This window comes from Cyprinodon tularosa, unplaced genomic scaffold, assembly GCF_016077235.1.
Source record: "Cyprinodon tularosa strain WSP-4 unplaced genomic scaffold, ASM1607723v1 ctg60, whole genome shotgun sequence".
NCBI classification, from domain to species: Eukaryota; Metazoa; Chordata; class Actinopteri; order Cyprinodontiformes; family Cyprinodontidae; genus Cyprinodon; species Cyprinodon tularosa.
The window spans coordinates 107467-131196 of record NW_024039341.1 but is presented as its reverse complement, the minus strand read 5'-3'; the positions used below and the strand labels follow the sequence as shown (position 1 = coordinate 131196).

At 35.2% G+C, this 23730-nt stretch overlaps 2 protein-coding genes across 4 annotated transcripts; one reads left to right on the top strand and one right to left on the bottom strand.

Annotated features, from left to right (window-relative positions):
* Positions 1-1299: 1299 nt before the first annotated feature.
* On the top strand, positions 1300-8607 carry LOC119797860. Of its 2 annotated transcripts, XM_038307094.1 has the most exons (9): positions 1300-1393; positions 1489-1505; positions 1627-1733; positions 1821-1905; positions 2136-2320; positions 2394-2478; positions 4009-4144; positions 7428-7667; positions 8203-8607. In XM_038307094.1, exons 3-9 carry the CDS (start codon positions 1659-1661, stop codon positions 8258-8260), a joined length of 864 nt encoding a protein of 287 aa, XP_038163022.1. In that variant the 5' UTR covers positions 1300-1393; positions 1489-1505; positions 1627-1658; the 3' UTR covers positions 8261-8607. The 2 variants fall into 2 exon arrangements, with proteins under 2 accessions (XP_038163022.1, XP_038163021.1); XM_038307093.1 differs by having other exon boundaries at positions 1335-1505; positions 1632-1733.
* Positions 8608-13061: 4454 nt separating this feature from the next.
* LOC119797858 (endoribonuclease ZC3H12A) lies at positions 13062-21957 on the bottom strand. 2 transcript variants are annotated; one of them, XM_038307089.1, is made up of 6 exons: positions 21859-21943; positions 19850-20286; positions 18577-18716; positions 16380-16614; positions 16141-16247; positions 13062-14438 (listed from the first exon to the last, which is right to left on the bottom strand). In XM_038307089.1, the coding sequence occupies exons 2-6, from the start codon at positions 20224-20226 to the stop codon at positions 13438-13440; spliced, it is 1860 nt and encodes a 619-aa protein (XP_038163017.1). In that variant the 5' UTR covers positions 20227-20286; positions 21859-21943; the 3' UTR covers positions 13062-13437. The 2 variants fall into 2 exon arrangements, with proteins under 2 accessions (XP_038163017.1, XP_038163016.1); XM_038307088.1 differs by having other exon boundaries at positions 13063-14438; positions 19850-20290; positions 21859-21957.
* Positions 21958-23730: the final 1773 nt, after the last annotated feature.

Genomic DNA, 23730 nt, shown 5'->3' with positions numbered 1-23730 from the left:
TGTTGACACCAATTTTTTTTGCTTTCATATAATTTTCTATAAAATGTAGGAACTCATTAAAATAAAGATGAGAAAAATAAATCCATTGTTTGACAGAAATAAATTATCAGAACAACAAAGATCATACTTTTTGAAAGGCATAAAACAGAACCTAATGTCAAACTAATAATCAAAAATACACAAACAAAATTTCTGGAAGTATGAGTTATTAGCTGGATTGAAAATTACTAATAATTTCTTTACCGTTAAACAAACTTCAGGATTGGGTTAGAAAGAAAATGACAGATAATCTACTGGCCTAACTCGACCTACTACCAATTCAACCTGGGAAGACTCACACAGAACACAAGCAACAATTAGAGAGTTTTATTAAAATGAGAAATATTAGCTTTGCACTCAGGCCTCAGTGGAAGCCATAAGATTACATAATTAACATGTTATGATAAAGCAGCTGAATTAGGATATTAGATATCCCACCAGGGGACTGACAATGGTAGTGGAACGGAGGCTGCAGGAGAAGAGGAGCCAGATGAAAATAGTGAAAATGGTGGAGGAGGGTTGCAGCTCGATAGAGCAGAAAACTGCTGGCTGAACACAGTCATTTAAAGCAGAGTCTTAGATGATGATTGGTCATGGCGAAGGCATGCGCAGGGCTGATAGGCTTACAGCAGCATGTGCAAGCCGTTGTGTATCAAGCTGTGGATTGACTTTTTGGAACAATGAATATATAAAAAAAAAATGCATAAAAATATTCTTCTTAATAGTGATATCATGAAAATATATATGCTGATATGTAACAGTGAATATGTATATCCATGTTAGTTCATATTTCAATACATTTATATATATGGGTTTTCTATCTATATTGCTTTACAACAAAAATTGACTGGATGTGTAAAGAAGTGGGAGTATAGAAAATTGCAAACTTCTTTTCAATCATTTTCAAACATGTAGTTTTTCTAGTTTTTTTTTCAAAGCTATGGAAATATATATGTATTGTAAATGTTTATAAAAAATCTCATTTAAATCAAGCTAAATAAACAATAATTTTTCACAATATGACATTCTGGACAGATCAACTTGTAATCAATGCAGTGTCATTATTTATACTGTATTAGATCATTAACATTTTCAGGCTGTAAAAAAAGAAACAAAACAAGTTTTGCATCTACAGCTCGATGCTCTATATTTCCAAGACCAGACAAAGCAGATGGACACAGACTCTAGTTGCACTGCATGGTTTCTTTTCATTGTTTATATACACAAGGCTCAGCAGACCAAATTAAGAAGCCAGGCTGCAACCGGACTGTATAATTGCTAAGAAGATTAGGCAAGATTTACCTACCCAGCAGTCGTCAAGTGCTGCTCACGCAAACCGGGTGCATAGCAACAGGTTAGCGAGCCTTATGGATCACATTAACATTCAACAGAACTGATCAAAAAAGGGGGTATTTACCTGTTAATTCACTCTGGACTGTTTTCTTACAGAGAAGACTCTGGAAAAGGTCAGTATTACACACATTTAGAAAATGTAAATTTGTGAGTATCATAAAATCAACAGTTTCTAGTTATCGTTATGGTATAAACAACAAGTACAAATAGTTGTTTTGTTCCTTGTTTTATTAGAATAGCATGACTTGAGAGGACCATGTTAAACAATGACAGCATACATCCTACAGACATTATTTACATGGACATACAAGGGGATCCTCTGCACCTGCAGGTTTCTGTGGGTGAGTCTGATGTTCATGTTTTTTAATTCACTTGAGTATAGCTTGTTAGGACTCCTGTGTAATGAGTGGTATTCATTTATTATGCAGATATGTCCTTACAATGCAATCAAATTCCTACCAAGACAAAAGTGCATCACAGAGGAGAAAAGCAGACAGGTGACAAGACATGTCGGTAAGAATAGAAACCAAACACTTTTGACTAACTTAGAAGTACAAATGTTAATGTTATATATTTTAAAATGCTAAACAAGGTTTAAAGCCCAAATGGGGTTCTAAAATAAACTTTAAAAATAAACTTAAAAGTTTTTATTTTGCTAAAAAAATCACCTTTAATCTGTAAAACTCATATGTATTTCAGGCAAATAGAACTACTATGTGATATTATTTAATGTCATGTAACAGCTTGTGGAAGCAAAGTGACAGCTGCCATCCCAGGGAGCCCGGACCGCGTTAACGCGCTCCACAAACGAGTGACCAAAACTGAGAGAGATATCCTTTCGATTAAAACCAAGATCGCCTGTGAGAGAGCGTCCTGGGAGAAGAGATTTTCAGAGCTGCAAAGACAACATGAAGAGCTGCGTAATCAGGTGCGCTAGCTAAAATGTTTGCTGTTCCTGTTGAGTGTGTGGCGATGACTCAGATTAACCTTGTTTCACCCAGGTTTTCTCTGAGGCTGATATACTGCTAAAGGTGGGAACTTATGAGGAGCAGAGAGACTACGGGGACAATCTGGATGAGCAGTCAAGTATATCAGAGCAATCATATATACAGAGCCTTGAGAAAACATTCGGCCCCCTTGAACGTTTTGACCTTTTGCCACATTTCAGGCTTCAAACATAAAACTAAAAATTTATGTGAAGAATCAAGAACAGATGGTACACTATCATATATTTGAAACTTTTTTAACAATAAAAAAAATTAAAGAGGGTGGCATGCAAAGTTGTTGGGCCCTTTTACTTTCAGTGCAGCAAACTCTGTCCAGACTCCCTGAGGAACACTTAATGATCAAATGTTGACCTAAATGAGTTGATAATGATAAATAGAATCTATCTGCGTGTAATGAAGTCGCTGTACAAATGCACCTGCTCTGTGATAGTCTCTTAGGTCTGTTTAAAGAGCAGAGAGCATAATGAAGAACAAGGAACACACCAGGCAGGCCTGAGATACAATTGTGGAGAAGTTTAAAGCTGGATTTGGGTACAAAAATATTTCCCAAGCTTTAAACAATAAAAAAAGCAGAAGACTGATCAGAGATGCAGCCAAGAGACCAATGATCACTCTGGATGAACTGAAGAGATCTACAGCTGAAGTAGGAGACTGCCCATAGGACAACAACCAGTTTTTTCCTGCATAAATCAGGCATTTATGGAAGGAAGCCATTTCCTAATGATGTCCCCCAAAATCTTGTTTAAAGTTTGCCACTAGCCACCTGGGAGAAACAAACATGTGGAAGATGGTGGTCTGGTAGGATGAAACCAAAATCAAACATTTTGGTAACAACGCAAAATGTTATTTTTGGCATAAAAGCAACACAGCTCATCACAATGAACACATCATCCCAACTGTCAAACATGGTGGTGGCAGCATCCTGGTTTGGGCCTACTTTTCTTAAGCAAAGACAAGGAAGATTGTTAAAATTAATGGGAAGATGGATGGAGACAAATACAGGACCATTGTGGAAGAAAACCTTTTTAAGTCTGAAAGACCTGAGACTTGGAGGAAGATTTATCTTCCAACAAGACAATGATCCAAAACATAAAGCAAAATCTTCAATGGAATGGATCAGCACTAATGTTAGAATGGTCAAGTAATTTTTCACACCTGAATCCAAAAGAGAATGTGGGGAAAGAACTGAAAATTGCTGTTCTTAAGCCTTCTCCATCCAACCTCACTGAGCTTAAGCTGTTTTTCTGGAAAAATGGGCAAACATTTCAGTCTCTCAATGTGAGACTGAAATGTGACTTGCAGCTGTATTCTGTGCAAAAAGGTGGCGCTACAAAGTATTAACTCAAGAGGGCTGAATAATATAGATCAATTTTTCAACTTTTTTAATTGTTAAAGTTTAAAATATCTAATAAATTTTCCTCGACTTCATGACTGTATCCCACTTGTTGATTCTTAACAAAAAGAATGTAATTTTATATTGTTAAGTTTAAAGCTTGTAATGTTCCTCAAGGTCAAAAAGTTAAAGGGGGGCAAATAAATAAGCAAGGTACTGTACAACTGAGACAAATATTATTTGGCAAAGATATCCACAGCTGTATCTGATGAACAGGTGGTTTTTCTCAACGTAAAAGATCCAAAGTGTCATCAAGAAGCGAAAGCCACTTATGCAGTTCGTCAGGGAGCCAGGAATCCTTATCAACTGCACTGAGCTCAAGATCTCCTTCCTCTTTATCTTCAGCCTCAAGGTACAGTCATTAAATGGGTAGGTCAGCATGTAAGTAAAAAAAAACCTTAGTAATCAAACTGCATGTGTTGCAAATATTAAGTTAATTTAATTTATTTTCCTCTATTTAGAATAGCATTACTTAAATTTATAAGAAGTTTGTATAATGAATAAAGAAGTAAAATACAAGCATTTTCAGGTTCCCCCATTGATTCTTTCCACTGCCTAAAAATGCATGTAAACATAAAAAAAAAAAAAAGAACAGATATATTTTGCAAGTTTTAGTGTGAGAAAATTTCTCAAGTAGTGCCAAAAATCAGTACATTGAATGTCAGAAAAAAATTATGAGGAAAGGATGAATAAACAGTTTCAGCAAGAAGACCTACAATTCAGGTCTGGAAATATATAATGGCTATGTAAAATTTTCAGGTGATTTAGTCTTACCTAATATTCTTTGTGAATACAGTGAGGCCGCTTCATAAATCACATATGTAATAACTTTTTCTTTTCTTTTCTTTTTTTTTTTTACTAATGAGGAAAATAATCCTCATGGTTTGTTTTTTTAACAAGGCACTGTTATTTATTCATTCACTCTTATCAGTGTAAAGGTCTAAATGAAAATTAATTAATTAATTCATTCATTCATTCATTCATTCATTCATTCATTCATTCATTCATTCATTTCCCCTTATTTGTGTGAATGAATAAAAGAGAATTTAAACAGACAATTTTGACAATAAATGAATCAACCAAATACACACAAAAAGAGACTAGTTAACAACAACCAAACCAAACAACTATTTCAGAAATAACTAAATTTACCTAAACAGAAATAAAAAAAGCCCTCCATCAAATAAACCTGTTGGTATAAAAAGCCAGAAAACGCACATTGATTAATGTAAATTGTCTAAAAATTAATTATGGGAATATTTTTGAAAGAAGAAAGACTTGTGATTTGATTAAGAAAACAACTGCAATAAAAGTAATGAACAAATGATAGGAAATGCTTTTTAAAATCCAGTACTATTTTTATACATCTCTGAATATAAAAGTTTAGAACCCCAACTGTGACTGTTTACCTATTACTGTAGATGCAATGGTGGAAGAAAGCTGTGACAATTTTTTAACTCTACTACTGAGTTATTCAACCATCAACGAGAAAAGACATCTTTGAATTATTTATATTTTCCCACATAATATCCAAGCAATTTAAGGTAGGTAAATACATCTATTGGCAAATTTTATCTTTTTATTGTCCCAAAACCCCAAGGTTGCATTTGCTCCAATTCAAATTGCATCATCTCACTTTGCCCAAATGGCGGCAATATGATACAAGTACTAGATATCAGAAATGGTTGAATGTAGCTATTGAAAGGCATAAAAAAAAAAAAAAAAAAAAAAAACATATATAATATATAGGCCTACTTATTTTTTCCAGTTTTTCTAGTTTTTTTTTCTTGTGTGTGTTTTTTCCCTGGGGCAATACCTTAGGCTCTTATCCATTTAAACATAATATTTTGCTAAAGGATGTGATTAAATTGTGCTTTACATTTTTATTTTGTGCTAATAACCAAGTTTGAAGTTGGGTTAATAAACAGAAAGATTCACTTCAAAGACTGAAAATGACACAAAAAGACACAAAATATTTCACAAAACATTCTCATAATAAAATCTGATGAGCAGCCTCTGAGCTCCCTAAGGCAGTATGCAGCAATAACCAAATCTGCATAAGTAATATTCACACGGTGAAGCAACCCTGCTTTTGGCCAAGCAGATGCTTCACATTTAAAATCGATATCTTACCTTCTCAGCTTTCTTGTTGGAAATTATTTCTAAGTCTTCTTCTTACTTATGCAATGTTGGTGCTTGCTGGTTGACCAAGCCACACATAATCCCTGCAAAACACTCTCCTGCAAAGCTGGCTTGCCCTCAAACAAGTCATAGATGTTGACCTGCGTCTACTTCACTTGGTTATTCAGGGATTCCCCAGAGAGAAGCTTTCTCCCATCGGTCCTTTCATAAAACAGAGAAAAGGCTTGAATGGGTTTGTGCAAATGGCTCATGGACATTTTTTGTCTACAACCTAGAGCCAAAAATCCAATATGGCTGCCATGCATTTAAAATATACCAGTAACTGTGCTAATAAAGTATTTGCACTTGCCAATAAATGAGAACGGAACTTGGACTCATGCATAGTTACCACCAACCTTCTAAGATGTTTGTGGTAAAAACAGAAATCCATGAACTTTAACAACTTATGTTGGCATGTTTGAATTAATCTACATCACATCCATTTTGGGTTATATTTTTAAAGTAAACTAATGGTATCAGGACTTCTTCTATTAATGAATGATTTTAGTTCAATTAACACCAGTTAACCATGTATATTTTCTCTAAACCTTTAAAAGGTTATGCCCTTGTCAAAAATGGACCTTAGGTACACTTCTTAAATTGCCTGGAAGCAGAAAAAAAGGGACTCTCACAATCACATGGCAGCAATTTCACCAAAGTTTGTTAATTCAAAACTTTTTTTTACTTGATTAATTTTCACCTAATACTAGCTGAGAAGTGTTGAAACACCTTAGTAGGCCTTAATATTGTTTTAAAGCATGTCCATTCCTTTTCACCACAACATACCCATTTAATTCCTTATCATCTTTCCAAAATGCTCAAATAATCTATCACAGTTTTCTTCACATGAAAATAATATACAGGATTCTAATGAGATCAACACCCAGCAGACCTCAGCCCAACAGAGCATCTTTGGGATGAGGTGGAAAGGGAGTTAGGGAACCTTGATGTCTAGCTGACAAATGGGCAGCAATTCTAGCATCTAGATCAAAATATCAGATAAATGTTTATGTCCCCTTGTTGAATCTTTGTCATAAACAATACAAATATATCCAATCTGATTCTAGGAAGATGTTACTTTACTTGCTGTAATAAAACAATAGAATTTACATATTGCCTAAGTGATTGTTTTAAGTTTTAGAACTTAAATTTAACATGTGCTTTTTAGATTTTGTCCTAAGACAACAAAAGCAACTGCTGTTTTTTTCCGGCAAACAAATTGTAGATACAACATAGAAAAACTATTTCCCTTAACAAAGTTTCCAAACATTTCTTTACAGTCAATGCAGTAGCCTTTTCTAAGCCCTGTTTTTCTTAACCAAAAAAAGAAAAAAAAAAGAAGAAGAAGGAAATCATGAATTAATCAAACTATAACTTAGAAAAAAAAGGAAACAAATAAAAAAAGAACCCCTCTATCATGGCTGTAGTGCTAACTTGTTTCTTTCTTTCTGAAGTGTGCGATCCTGGAAATCGTCTCACGGCCCTCATAGAGTTTTTGTCCCACACTCGCCCATGGACTTGCAGCTGGGTCACCGGGTTAGGATCATGCTGCCATCTGGCCGGATAAGCACAGGAACTATTCGTTTCTTGGGGCACCTGCAGGGGGAAGCAGGGTTCCACCTTGGTGTGGAGCTGCAGAGTCACGATGCATCACTGTGTGATGGCAGTCACAATGGACAGGCCTACTTTGAATGGTAACTCATTTTAATTTGCCTCCAAAACATTAACCACCTTATGGATTTTCTACAATTTTATTCTTTTCTTTTTTATTCTATTCTTTTATTCTTTTATTTAAGAATATAAATTTGGCCCTTAAAATCTTATTTTCCTTAGAGGTTTCTCATATAGTCTATTTATACTATGCCACAACTTTCTAAGTAAATGACCACCTTTTAGATAAATGTGTCTCTGTTTAATTCATCTTAAGTTGTTAATTCGTTGTATATGATTTATTCACATACCTGTAGATCTTTGAATAGAAATATGACTTAAGTAAAACCACAAAAAATAAAGCAACTAACTTCCCACACCAAATTTTTAAGGATGCTTACATGCTTCAGATCACATGAGTAAAAAGATGATTCATATTCTTGTCTGATTTGAAAAAAGATATTTGTTGAAATAATAAAAAAAACTGTGAAGGTGTAGCCTATATATGACCTGCATGGATTTTTTCTTTTATGTAAACATCCTGTCCAGAATCTAAATTTTATTTCCATTTCTTGGCAGCAAACCAGGACATGGTGCCTTTGTACCATTCCACAAGCTGCTGATGGCCTGGGAATGAAAGAATGTCACTATCAGCGTCAGCATTAGACATTAGTCATAACCCGGTTATGCAGACATGGTAGTAAATGTCATATAAAGTTCAGCCAATTCACCTAACCATGATGTTTTTGGACTGTGGGAGGAAGCCGGAATACCAGAAGAGAACCCACGCAAGCACAGGGAGAACATGCAAACTCCATGCAGAAAGACCCCGGGCCAGGAATCAAACCTAGAACCTTCCTGCTGCAAAATCAGGACCAGGAGAAATGAAATAATTGTGTAAAGCAAAAGTTCTTTAGAGGTATATGATTTTAAGGCAATATGTTAAGGTTGAAATAAAAAATAAAGTTACCATTCACAAAGTAACTGTTCTGTTTTTTTTTCTACACACATTAATCTCTTTATGTTTAACTATGAAGCAACTTTAAATGTATTAAACCAAGCTTATTTTTTTTTTTTTAATTACTGTATTTTGTATGAAAACAAAGAGAAATGAAGCTTCATTGTCAGTTGATGCTGGAAAACTGTGACAAGCTGACAGGTTACCATTTATTAATCAAATACGTAGGTACATTATTCTCTCTTCATGAACCATTGTGACTATGACATTAAAACTTCATTGTTGCCAATGAACTTGTATTAAAATGATATGAGTACATTATTCACCTCCGGGCAGTGCTGTTACACCAGTAAGATTTTACACTGGAAATATACACACCCCACTGTGGAACCCTCCGGGAGATGTGCATATTTCAAATCTCTGAAATAGCCAAAACAGATATGACGCTGTCAGAAGTGAAAAATTGTAACAGAAAAGGGCCTCAGAATATGCAACGAAATTACCACAAAGGAAGTAATTGTTCAAGAGAACAGGTTGTACCAAAGGATTTGTACCAAAGGTATTTGCATATTGAAGCATTTCTCAGAGTACCATAGACAGAATCATTTGAATACAGCAAATCATTTAAAGGACTTTTAGCTTTGTTGCTCTGTCAGTTTCGATGATAAGATCAGCCTGATAACTTGTCAGATTGACGTGATAATAAGGAATTTCGGTCAAATAAACACAGGGTTTCCTCCAGAGAACAAACTCATCCTGGTGGTATGTGTCTCCAGGGGAGCACACCAGCAGCTCACTGTTGAAAAGTAGGCAGGAAGCTTGAAAATATCAGTATTCAATTACATGATATTGTTGTGTTATTAAAAGGCATTCTAAACCCAACTAAATGTCTTTAAAAAGTCACACTATTAAAATACTGTTCAAAATGACAAAATAAATAAATAAATATTAACTGTTTACATTTATGTTGTACCCTAATTAAGCAGTCAGTAAGTGATTCTGGAATAAAAAAAAAACAAAAAAACGCAATGCCTATCGCAGTTAAAATAAAAATAAATCTACATTAATAAAGAGCAACAAGGAACGCACAAACTGATCACTCTAAGACAAAGGCATTTAAATGGTCCAATTATTACCTCATGCTTTGCATACTCCATGTTAAACACAGGCTCAAAGTTTTCAGAAATGCATGTTTTTTTTTTTTTTTTTGGTTGCATGTGACTCTTCCTAGTGTCTGTTTGCAGTTGCTTCTACAGGTTTTCCCTTGGGTTTGTAGACATTTTGTGTTCTACAGATACAGCAGTTGATTTTAATTTTTTCTTTACTTTCTTTCCTATCTTTTTTCTTTCTCTTCCCCTGTCAACCAGTCATGTTTGGCATGACTAGTTCTTTAATAATAATAAATCTTGAATGAATAATAATCCAGTTGCAATTGGATGATCAAGGGGGGTGGGATGGGGGGGCAGGTTCATCCTAACAAGCCTCCCTTGGCAAAGCAAAAGTGTTGGGCAGAGCATGGCACTCAGATTCCAGTTCTGTTGCAATAATGCAGAATACGACAGGAAAAAAAAAAGAAATGGACACATACATAAAAATATTGATACTTGTATAATGCACACAGCATTTATTGTTTAGTTTTGCTTAAGTGGGCTACTATTTCAACACTAGTGCTATGGGGGAGAGATTCAATCTGTGCATTTAGGGTATCTTGCTTATATGTTGGGCAGGAAGCATTGAGGAACACTATGGTAGAAGATCAAAGGGTTGCTGCAAAAAGCCACAACTCTAAAAGAAGGGTATCAAATTTTGGTTTTAATACCAAGATTTTACTGTTAGACCAACATATATTTAGCAAATGCAATATTATTAATATTGATGTCAAAGAAAACCTGTTTATCGTACTTGGTCATAGCACCAGACTTCGTCATTGAACCCTTGTACGTCAGACTTACTCTCATTGGATAACATGTTCATTTCTCAGAGTTAAAATTTGCATGAAACAGAATTTGCATGAAGCAATACAGATTTTTTTTCCCAGTTTGGAGTTGCTTCAAGATAACAGAGACACCCTGTTCTGAACAAAGCTAGTATCTGTTTCCTAAAGCTGAGAGGAAATTTGGTAAGATTTTAACAGATAAAAAAATAATCCAATCTATTCCTTTAAATCTCTTCTAGCATGGTAGACATGCTAGCTCATGTTCAAATTATGTTGAGTTAGAAGGATTTAAATGCTTTTCTATCTACTATTAAAATGTATTTAGCCAAATGGTGCCAGTTTGAACTGATTTGCGTCGGGAGGTTTTGGTCCTGATGGCTGAACATAATCTGAAAGTCCCTGTGTCCAGGGTGGGAGGGTTAAGCTATAATCTTACATACTTGCCTCAGGGTCCTGGAACCGTACAGTTTCTGAAGAGAAGAAAGACTGCAGCCAGCTTCGGTGTCTACAGGGCAAATCATATACTGCACCCTGCGCTTGTTCCTGATGGTGGCATCAGCAAATCAGGTAGTGATGAAGGCGGAGAGAATGGACTCAATGATGATAATACAAGTGTACCATCATGTGTGTTAACTTTCAAGAAATAAATATTTAGCATTTGACCATCTATGTTACCAACTAAGTGTGTAAATATACTGTGTGATAGTGAAATCCATCCGTCTTCTCCTGCTTATTCTGTCAGGGTTGCGGTGGGGCCGTTGCCTATCTGTGGCAGTGTATGGGTGAGAGGCAGGGTACACAATGCCTGGACAGGCAGTCTGTCGCAGTGCAGTATACGAACAAAATCGATTAAAAATAGGCATCAGTTTGGTCTGATCAGCCAATCAGATGCAAACTTTGAACATCAAATGGTTCAATACATTATTCTAGCCAGGCAATTTATAAAAGTATGCTTTTGTTTTTTTTGCCTTTTTCTTTAAACAAGATCAAGAGTATGATAAAAATGAGAACCAGCTTGTGGATAAAATGGCAATAGCACTGATTTCAGACTGAAATGGTTTCACATTCACAATATTCAAGGAATTTGGCAGAAAAAAAGGACAAGACACACTTTCAGAGTTTAATACTTTAAACTGTATTAAAAGAAAACCAATCTTGGTTTATTTGAAAACCATACAAATTTTAACATTTATATTATAAAATGACAAGATATAGTTTCACATATTCCAGACAAACTGAGAGCATAATACTTTAAGGTGATTAAAGAATTCATACTTTGAAAAATAATAGTTATACTGCAAGGGGTACAAGACTGTTGTAGCTTAAAGTAAGTCCTGAAAGGGACAAGGAGCTTGGAGAAAGCTGAAAAGTCAGATCTGTAGAGGGCTGTCCTCTACCAGGTTTTCTCCACAACAGTAACAATCATAACTCAGATTTGTGCTAAAGAGAACTCATTTCCAATTTCTATTTCCATTTTCATTAAAAAGTAACTTAAACTCTTATATAATTTACTTTTACCAGCATGTTTCATGGAAACAAACATTTACAGTAAAAGGGAGAGGACACACTTTGTACATTCCTCTAATTTGGATGTAGTGCTTTTATTAGTTATCTTAGTTCAGTTTCCTTGTCAGATTAGAAGTATGGTTAGATCAAAGATAATACTGAATGAGCAGACTGATCCAGAGAACAAAAATGAAACCAGAAGAATAAAAACATGCAGTTTGATAACCTAAAATAGCATTGGACACAATATGCATCAACTGTCAAAAGTCCTGTAATGCAGTACAGTATATCTAGAGGCACATTTTATCCCAAATATGAATGGCAGGGTTACACTGAACAGAAATGTTGTACACATAACTATGCACTAGCTAATGTTTCTAAACAATTTGGGCACATTTCACTGCCATAGTAGGGAGCACTGCAAATTGTTGTAATAGCTTGCCAGTGAATTGCCTGACAAAAACTGTGACTGATCCATCCTGTGTTTGTAATATAAGTACAATTTAAAAAGTTAAACCTTAAATAAGACCATCATATTTAACTAAAACAATGACCTCTCAAACAGAAGTTTGGAGATACAATACCAAAGACAACTATATATATATATATATATATATATATATATATATATATATATATATATATATATATATATATATATATATATATATATATACACACACACATATATATATATATATATATACATACATATATATATATATATATATATATATACATACACATACATATATATATATATATATATATATATATATATATAAAAAGAAAGAGAGAGAGAGAGTAAGTCTTAATATTTACACAAACAGAGTAAAACAAAGTAAAAGGTTTTAAGCACTGAAGATCTGCTCAATTGAATAATATTGGTCTAGAAAACTCATAATTTGATATATAGTAAATATGTTTAAATGCAGTGAAATAGTCCATTATTAAGCCGATGAATTTGATGGTAGCTCTAGTGTTGTAGTTCTTGCATCATGACTGGTCCTCCTAAGCTGTTTTTATTTTTTTTATTTACCTAAACATTACAGTACAATTTATCAATAACATTCATCAGATGTGAATGCAATAACTTACATTGAACCTTATATATAATCCTAATTTTAGCACTCCACAATGGTGTAGTTGGGCCTTGTATAATTTGCTTTTTCTGGAGAAATACTGTTTCTCGAAAAAAAACAAAAAACAATGACAGTAATCAGTTAACCTTTTCTGTCTTCACACACTTAAATGAGCCCGGTTAGAAATATGCATTAATAGCAAGAATTGACACTCATGATCTGAACTGCTGTTATAAAAACAATATTAATGTGGTTCTATACACTATTAAGATTTTAGGTTCTTAATGAGATTATCCCAATTATTCTTGAGATTTCAGGTTGAAGAGAACCCATCAGATAATCCCCTGTGCTTTCATGTTCAGGATCTCTGCAGCCAGCTTTTCTGCATCCATCAGGTGTGGAAACATCTCCATGACCTGATCCACTTGAAGAGGGTTGAAGATGGCATGCAGCTTCTTGCGCATCTCTGATCTCTGTTGACTGAATGCAGCAGAAGGTGGTGGTTGTTGTTGGCCCCAGGTTTGGTATTGAGGATTCTTGTAGGAAGAGCAGGCGTTATGGCAACATGAAGGATAGGACAAAGACGGGATGGGGCATGATGCTCTGGCTTGGGGGGCACACAGAAAGGGATCTGACCAGTAATTATGATGGAGGGAGGGTGCTCCACTGTTATGGAAATGAGCGGGCAGACTCCTTTGCTGATGTACACAGTGTTGGAACATATTTGGATGGTAAGTGTTGTAGAGAGGCTGACTGCAGTCAATGTTGCTCTGGTGTTGAGGATGGGAACAACATCCGCCACAGTGATAGCTTTTCTTTTCCACATGAAGTGAGGCATGCTGGGATGCCACAAATGGGCTCTGATGCTGAGGTCCAAATGTGTGGTTACAGCTGAGGGATGGATGCATGTCAGAGTAATGGCTCTCAAAGGAGCCAAACCCAGAATCTAAATATTCCTGAGATATATTTGGATGATAATGATTTGGCATGAAGTGCAGCCCAAGATATTCTTTCTGACACTTCCCCCCATTTACTGAAGACAGCATTTGGTTGGGGCTTTTTCTTAAGTCTTCCCAATGCAGTGGTTTGTTTTCAATAATGTGATCAGAAACAGAGGAACTCTTTTGATCCTGAATCTTTTGATAGGTTTGTCTAGGATGAGAAGGCTCAGGGTCAGTTTGAAGATAGTTGACTGAGGATCTTGCCTTTCTCTCCTCTTTTCCAGAAGAAATCTGAGCTTTCTCTCTAAGTTCATCAGCCAGGGACAGGTAGGAGTGATTTGCCCGCTCAGGATGGAAGTACTTACACTTGATGCCATAAGTGCACTTTTTATCTGAAAGATATAAATATATAACCTAATTATTTCATTGACAACATATGTCTGTGCAAGAAAGTTCTATCTGCAGAACCAAATAAAGTTGTAGTTAAAGCTACAAGCTGGAAACTTGTGAAATCAATCTTACTTGCAGTAGAAATAAATATGCTTAATAAATATGTTAATTTGAAAATTTCTTTCCATTTTTGTGTTTTATTTATGGTTTCTAAAATATTCCTTGAAAAATGTACTTGTGTTTTGTTGAACTGGGTCCAACTAATTAAAAGTATAGAGGACAATCTTTTATTTCTGGGTGGATCATCTAAATAAGTGGTCCTCCAAATTGTCAATCATTAGTCATATGTGCTCCTTCCGTTAGCTGTTTTCTTGTGTGCTTGTAGACCTTTAGGCATATATCTGTAGTGAGCTATGGTTTCAGACCGTCATTGAAGCTCACCTTTCTCACTACGGTTCTTTGAAAATGGCCAAGGGTTGTAAGAGAAAAAGTGTCTACAAAGTATATGAGATTGAAAAAAAAAGCCCTTAGAAGAGGCAGATATATCCTAGAATGCTTTGCGCAGAGAGTTCTCCTCACAAAGCACTATGGGATTTGCTGTCACAAAAGCCATCTGTTGCCATAGGCCGTTGCTACCCTACAGCAACATCTAATACCAAGGATGGCACAGGCATGGCATGGAAAAGGAGTTACGTGACCAACGGAGCAAAAAGTAGTGATCATCTGTCCAAACAGTCGGTTAACTGATTTTGCTATAAAATCCACTATATAGTCCCCACTGTATGTGCACACAGTAAGCTTGTATGAGCTATGAGAACAACACATTTTAAACAGGTCGTGCATGCTCATGCATGCTCTTACACATGCATATTTTTTTTTATTGCAGAGGCGGTTGTATTAAAAAGATCCTCCACAATACCTTTAAGCTATAAATGGGTAAACTGCATAGACCAATCTGTACTTTTAAATAAAGCAGTTATCAGGACATGACTGAATTCCCTGCAGAACTGTAGGATATTACAGTAAAGATTCCCGGCAACATCAAAGGAAACAAAGACATTTCATTACGCAGCCATCAAAAGTACAGAAGTTGTACAGGTTAGCACAGGTATAAGCACTGAGTGCAAACAGTACAAACAGTACCAGTTACTAGAAACTTATTCAAAGCTGTAGTCTGTTATTTTTCTTAAACCAGCAGAGGAAGGGAAGGTTTTGAAAACTTTTACCTTTTATTTCCAAGCACTCAATCCCCCTCCCCTCCAGAAGGAGCTGAAAGCCACGCCTTATATACATGCTGTACACGCAGGACAACTGTCACCATAACCTCTGGCTTCCATGGCAATGTCCAACATTGCTTAGGTACCCAAACACATAGAGTAAGCCATTACAAATTTAATGCAAGAGGCTGTTATTCTGAATCTGCATTAAAATCTGTCAGAAATGGTTTTGTCTACCATAATGTTGTGTTCTAATGCCAGCTAATCAACTCAGCTGCACCTTTTTGTGATTTCATCGACCCAAACAGCCCAAAAAACAAATCTGAATGAGTTTTTTTCTGCATCAGTGCACTCCCTAAATTTAGCTCAGTAATACCTCATTACTGGGCTGTGATCTAATTATAAATAAATGTGTGAATCAACCAATTCACGACAGAATAACCTTATGTCTTAAATTTCTAATCTCTGTGTACTAAACATCCCTTACCATAAGGACAGGGTACTTTCTTTTGCTCCACAGGCAGGGGCTTTTTTCTAAGAAAGTTGTCCAGGTTAGGTCCATGTCGACCCAAAGGATCATCTGGAGGCATGAACCTAAAAAAAGAGAAAAATAAAAATCAGAAAGTTGCAGGTTCTTCATCAACTCTACTAACTCAGGTGGTCTAACAAAAGCAGCAGCTCATTTAACAGTATTACTGGAAACAAGATGCAGCATGTTCTCCTTACTTATCATTCACAAATGAGTACATGAGGAGCCTCTCCTCAATGCATTTCTTCCACTCAGGTTTTTCTCCTTGAAGATCACGGTAGATGTCGTTGGACACAATCACTCCATCTGACTCATACGCCAATTTGACAATGAAGCGGTCATCGTAACAAACCACTCGCTTGCCACCAACGCGGCGTGACGGGGTGAAGGCCAGTATTTTCTGTTTTTCAAGCTCTAGCAGGATGTGTTGATCTGAAATGAGCAACGGAAACAAGTCAGCCAAAAGTAGATAAATAAATGTTATAATTTATAGATACAGATCCAAATATGAAGCAAATATTTGGGCTGAAAGTCTTTTTGTAAGTTGGAAACAAACTATAAACGATTTTTGCAAGCATTAAGAAGATTAAGTCCTACTCTTAGATGGACAGTTGACCAGTTTCTTGAGAAGCAGAAAATGTAGAGCAATAGAGCATCATTTTGACCATGCTTTGATTGTATTATATTCTAACTTTTCGACTAAATTCTGTTTTTGATTTATTGAAGTTTGCTGTAAAGAATGCTTTAAAAACCCGCACTGCATGTATAGAATAATACTGTTTGCTGTAATGCATTTAAAAGCGTACTTTAGTTATGACAAATGAACCTTAAAAAATTTGTGATTAAGGGTAAACTGTCTTCAAAATGTTCAGAAAAGTAGAACTTAAGTAAATTAAATGCTGCAACACATATTACTAGTTAATATAATATAATAGCCCACATTATGTTCTATACCTTAAATAGGATACAACAAAAGATATAGATATAGCCTTAAGAAAATGCAGTAAGCACTTCACAAAGATGCCGTGATTTATAGAAATCAAATGAAATATGACATATTATAGTCACTATTAAATAAACAGAACAAAATAGAGCCGCTATGACTTTTATAATACATCTTACTTCTTGACATGTAAGGTAGGCAAATTAAAAAGTAATACAGATACAGAATCTGAAATGACCCATGTTCATAAGAAACAAACAAAGAAACTAAACCATTGATGTTTAGTCAGGAGCATATTTTTCATACAGGTGCTTTTGTTGTCCTGAGTGATTGTTTTCATTTGACTTATTGCAGTGGATGGTTGTTGGTACTATGCAAACAAACTACAGTAGGTGTGGGAAAAAAACAAAACGGAAAAAAAAAAAAAAACATACAAAGGTTCCTGATGGGACTTTCCAAGTGGTGGTTGAGGCCTTATTTTTACTTCCTTATGCACACTCTGAAATAAACCTTTGGTTACTCCACCCAAGGATTAACAGATAGTGAAAACACGAGAGCCTTAAGAAGAAGCAATAACATTAAAAGGCTGGTTCAGCTTTATGGAACTCAGTGATATAAAATCAATCTGTTATATAATGAGACCCAAAGAGTTTAATGAGGCACTATTAAGAGATTTAAAGTTGTATATGAATGTGTAACACTATGTATTTTAAAATCATTCCTTACAAGTAACCAAACCTGTTCTTATCATCAAATCCTATTTTCTGTTTTATCTATACTAAGCTGTGTCTATTTTTTCTCTCCAAAATAACTCAAAGATGATGTAAACATGAATCACTGACTCACTGATAAAGAATTATGCAATGTCCACAGCCACAGTAAAGAAACACACTGTGGTGAAAGCCATAGTTAAACAGTTAGATAGAAAGAACCGTGTTTAATAACAGCTACCGTTTGCTTCTCATTTCTTTTTTACTTTATGAAGCACCTACTCGCTGTTCTCTTCTTGTCTTGAATAAAACTTGAAATCAAAACCAAAGAGGGAAGACAATGCCCTGACCTTTTCTTTGTCTTACAGCATATCTCACATGATCCCAGCAAGCAAAAAAAAAAACTCTTGTTTAAAGATGTTGAGTTGTTACTGCCACGGCTAAAGTTCAAATTTATTGTTTTATTAAAAGAAAAGAAATGCACTTTTATTTTTTTTTTTAAATATAAATCTTTTAAATATCTTTTTATTTTTATTTCAGTAGAAAGATGAATGTTATCCATACACCAATCTTACATTTAGGTTATAGGATATGCTGTAGAAATATGTAATATCTTTTTTTGTTTAATCCAGCTACACCGACTAACATGGGCTGCAGAAACTAGACTTTTGGCTCATTTAAAAACTTTTATTTGTTAGAAAATGTTTAATCTGGTTCCTCTTACAGAAACCAGCTTCTCACCTGTTATAGGGGCCTCAGCTCGGGGCAGCTCTTTGCGCCAAGAGGGAACAAACACAGTAATATTATCATGTCCTCTGTCCAGGAAGAAATCCACTGCCAACTCTATGCCCCGACATGAGAACACTTCCTTGTTTCCATGACTGTAAAAGAAAAAAAAACAGAGAGGGTTTGTGTGGGAAGGGGGCATCAGTTAAAGGAATTTCAGTGGAAAAAATCTTAAAGGAAGTAGTTAAGGTTTAGTGTATCTGTTCCAGCACTACATGCCTTTAAATGACGCCACTGAAGGAAATTGTGTGCTACATTTGTGCTTCAAATCTGTAGAAGGGTGAGGCTCCTGAATTTGCATGTTATAGCTGTGGCTTGTTGGCAAAACAAGCTCAGGCAGTTTAACTCACATTTAGAGTCAAGTAACTTAAAACTCTGCAAATCTATGTAATTAGCTCAGAGCTGGGTGCTTTTTTTTTGTACTCTACCTGCAAAATATCTAAATGGATTTCTTGCAAGGATGGTTTCACAGTTATTACAAAAGACACTACAAATGACATTAAAGCATCATGCTTATGATTAATTAGGATTTTAGCAAATGGTCTAAATTCACCGAACACTTTATATAGGTATTTTAAAGTTCAAACTTATCATCATAAAGAAATAAATAGGGGATTAAATTGACTAATGCCAGAGACATCTATCTGAGTATTCCAGAAACTTTGGATCTTGTAGGATTTTCATTCAGAAATCTTTTTGTTGACTAAAGAATTGTTTTGGATTTTTTTTTAGGAAAAAAAGGGACAGCTACGTGAACGAAAACACCTTGCTGAATGTGTACAGTTAATTTTTCCCCAATCTTTAGGCACCTTAGCATAAACTGAACATTGTATAAATGCCACAGCCTATCCAAGTATTACTGACCATGTTTATCTCCTTTTGACCATTGTGTACCCATCATTTGACCTCCAGCAGGTAACTCACACTGTCACAAAGCTCCGACAATCTAAAACTAGTATCTTGAATCTAAAAAAAGGAATCTACTGTAATGAAATAACTCTGCCTAATTAAGAGACTTTTTAATTTGTTAGAACAGGTTGAAAAATTTTCAGCAACTACGTGATGCTTTGGTGTCAGTTTGAACCAAAATTTCTAAGGAATGTTTCTGACAGCTTGTTGATTCTGAGCCACCAAAAATTTATTAAGTTGTTGTAACCGCAGACTGGCAAGATGCACCTAATAAAACCACTTGTGAAGATTTACTCTAAGATAATATCATTTATATTACCTCAGGGCAACATTGCTGCCATCAATAACAATCGGCCTCAGCTCTGAATCTTCAGTCTTTTTGTCACTGAGTTGTGGTGGGATTTTGTAGGTCCCAGTGTCCCAGCTTCGAGGCAGCAGGGGGTCTTTGGGATGCGTCTCATCATTGTCTGAAGCACAGGGTGATGTCTTGGTGGTTCTGTTTCTTACGAGCTCCCCAAGCACTGCATTGGTGTCTGTACTTAGGCCCAGCTTTCTCAAAGCAGCTTTCACCTCTGCTGTGGAATACCCCAGTTTCCTGAAGAAGTCCACTCTAAGCTGGAGTTCCTCATTTTCTTGTTCCTGGAGATCTGAGTCGAAAAATTCACCGGGGAGCAGCTGGTCCATCCTGAACTCCATGGGGCCCGTTTTAGCAGGATACAAGATGAATTACAGCTCCTTCAGTGTGATATTCTTTAACTGACTGAAAAGATAGAACACCATCTGTTGGTTAATAATCAACTCTGAGCCTTAAAATTAACACAATGAAGTAAATACTGTCAGATACTCTGGAATGATTTAGATTTAATTGTTCAATGAAACTCCAGGATACCTTGTAATAATAACCCTCTCCCACTCCAAAAAACCCCTAAAGCAAAATAAAAAAATAAAAATTCTGAGGTCACAAAATACTTCTCAAATGATAAACTGCTAACCATTCATTTTAGGTAAAATCACAACAATAAACCTATTTATAATTAATAAATCCATTAGATTGAAACATGAAATTTAAATATATAATGTGTTTTATTTCTGTTATGCAAATTAGGGTTCATAATGCCAGAAGATGGGTTTCTTAAAACAGGCATTAGGATAAAATCTTGATCCAGTATCTTTAGTTAAGAGGAAGGTTGACATTAAGTCTCAACATTTATTGCAGCCATTGTGAAACATAACTAATCAGATTTATTTCAAGTATAAACTGACAATAAAGATAATATGTGTTTGCTTCAGACAGCATTGGTCTTTCAGTTTTCAATTTCTAAAACACAACAGATTATATATAATCTCCATTGTATTGCACTGAGATTTTACATTATGATATATTCAACCACCTGAATGGATCGTACCTGCCCTTGATGCATATTCTTGATTAGTATTATCTACTGGCTGCAATTTAAAAGCTGCCTGAGAAAAGGGAGGCTGATTTGATAATGGAAAAGAAGAAATATATTCAGAAAATGTTAAATATTTGCAACCAATAGCCTATAGTTCCAGCACTAGAATCACCATATTATCCTTATATTGTGCATTTCTAGTTTTTATACTTAATAAGAATGAAAAATATTTTAACTGAAATAGGTTTAAATGCCTGCTAGCCTTCACTTAATAGTTTTTTTAGTAAATAAAAGTATATTTTTTTAACATGCCTCTTGATGGGCTATTGTTAGATAACAGCTGCTTAAACCCACATTTCAAGGTGAAAAGTCAGAATGTTTTGTCAAATTCTAAACCAATCCTGTTAAGTAAATTTTCAGTAATAGATTTAGCAAAATAAACCTTGGAGTTCTTACAGTTTAAAGAAAATATTTTGCTATTTTCTATAACATCTGGATGGTTTAATTGAATAAAAAAATATATGTTTAGAGATTTTAGCAACTTTGAAAAATGGATAAGTGTACAAAGGCGAGCTGGTCCTGAATGTAAACATAAGTTCATTTTCTGTTACACGTGTTAATATTTGCCTTCTGATTTGATAAACAGGATAGTTTTGCTCATTCACCAAGCAGCAGGCTATTCAGTTACAATGCCCCTTTGACAAAATGGGAACATCAACATGAAAATCTAACATGTTAGAAGGAAAAGTCAATATTTAGCACTAAATATGCTTTTTAGATTTTGTGTAACAAAGCTCTCCTTTCAAAGGGTCACATTGGGTGTGTGACTTTGCAAAACACAGGTGACGACAAAGCAACATAAGGAGGTTTTCAGCATATACTAGACAGAGGCTACAGCTTAATGATCATAGAGAATAGGAAAACAGTTCCTTACCTGTCCTGTTTGTTTTGTGTCTTCGTGCTCCATTTAGGAATTTTACCTGGATCCTGCTGTGTGTGTTGGAGTATAGTCAAGTTTGACACTGTGTATGGCTCCGCCCACCTCCCTCCCCACCTTCACTTCGAAGTTAAGGCACGCTGAGTCAGGAAGTAGATATTTGCATATAAGAAAGGAAGAAAAAAACCCTTGTTCCTATGTATCAGTTACACTGGAATGTTTAGTCTGGGAAGTTTATTTTTCCAGGTTTATTTTCCTGGATTTTTACGTTTTTTCCTGTTGATAAACAGGGAAACAGAAATGAACTCTGCTTCTGCAAGTTAAGTTGGCTACATGCATGAATAAAAAAAATTAATAAATAAATAAAAAATCAGAGTTTTAACTGGAACATTTGCTAAATCATTATGATAAATGAAATCTAAAAATCTAAAGGTAGAAACATAAAATCTAGATGTTTTTCAGTTTTTGGTGTGAAAATATGGAATGAATTGATGACTTCAAGTCATATGCTTTTTTGTGCTTCGGTGGAGCCTGAACATGTTAAACTATTGAACAGTGTTAGTCAATGGCGTAACTATTGGTAAGCAGAGACTGCAGTTGCTTAGGGGCCCCCGACCTCTTCGGGGCCCTGTTACTGACACCCAATAGGCTCCCTATGCAATGTAATGGTGCGAAAAATGCATCTTAATTCCACCTGAAATTACTTATATATATCGGTCCCTATTTATACGCCAACACATGCAAGACTTCAACAGGATGACACCAATAGCAAAGCAGACAGTGGTACTTTTATTTACTATGGTTTATTAGACAGTTGGTGAAAAATACACTCATATAATATGTTTCAAACCGCAATAAATATCTTCAAAGAAGGATATATTTGAGTATTTTTTTTTAATAACATGACTTGGAATTATGGGTAATCAAGAGTGGGTGTTGTACTTCATATGGGGACCACTCAGATAATGTTGCTCACTTGCCTATTGTTGTGTCGTTACGCCATTGGTGTTAGTTATTATACCTATTAAGTATCTAAACAATCAGTGTATGTATTTACATGTAAATCTACATGTAAATGTATATCTTTGTCCACAGACAGATAATCTTTCTTTATTAGACTGCTAAATCTTTTAAAGGGGTAGGCAGATAAAACCCAATTTGCTTGATTTACTGCACTTAATTTTAAAATGATTTTATGTTGTGAATTGACCAAATTAAATCGAATGAATCCACCTAATATTTCTGAGCAACATTTTGTAAAAGTTATCTCAACTTGTGAAATAAAAGTGTCTGTCCTGTTAAATAATGTCTTAAATGGATAAATTGTACCACCTAGTGATCGAGAGACGAAAAGACAAAAAAAAAAAACCCAAAGGCAGAGTTAAGAATAAAATGAGTCATTATACAAAGTATTTTAGGATAAGAATACAAATATTTCTAAGAAGAACGGGAAGTATAAAAGCTTTAAATATAAAGATATTGCCCCTTTTAACATTTATCTTTTGCTAAATGGTTTAGATTTATCATATTAAATAATATTTATTTCGTATTCCATGAAGACAATAAACTTGCATGATTTTCCCCTGATGGAGCAAATCCTCCAAGTCGGTGACTCGATGCATTCAAATAGGTTTCCTTACATATGAAACTTTCAATAAAATCTGTCCTCATGATTGTGTTTTACAATGTTTTTACAGTTAGCATCAGAGCTTGAACAGAAAAGGGGCCAAGGGTGAAAGTTTCTGTTTTTGTGCAATGGAGGCAAACATTGGAACGCATGAAAAGATACAGCATAGTTTTAGTGTGTCCCCTTGGGAAGCAGTAGGCTGTCATTATGCAATTTAAGGGTCTTGCTCAGGGACCCAGAGT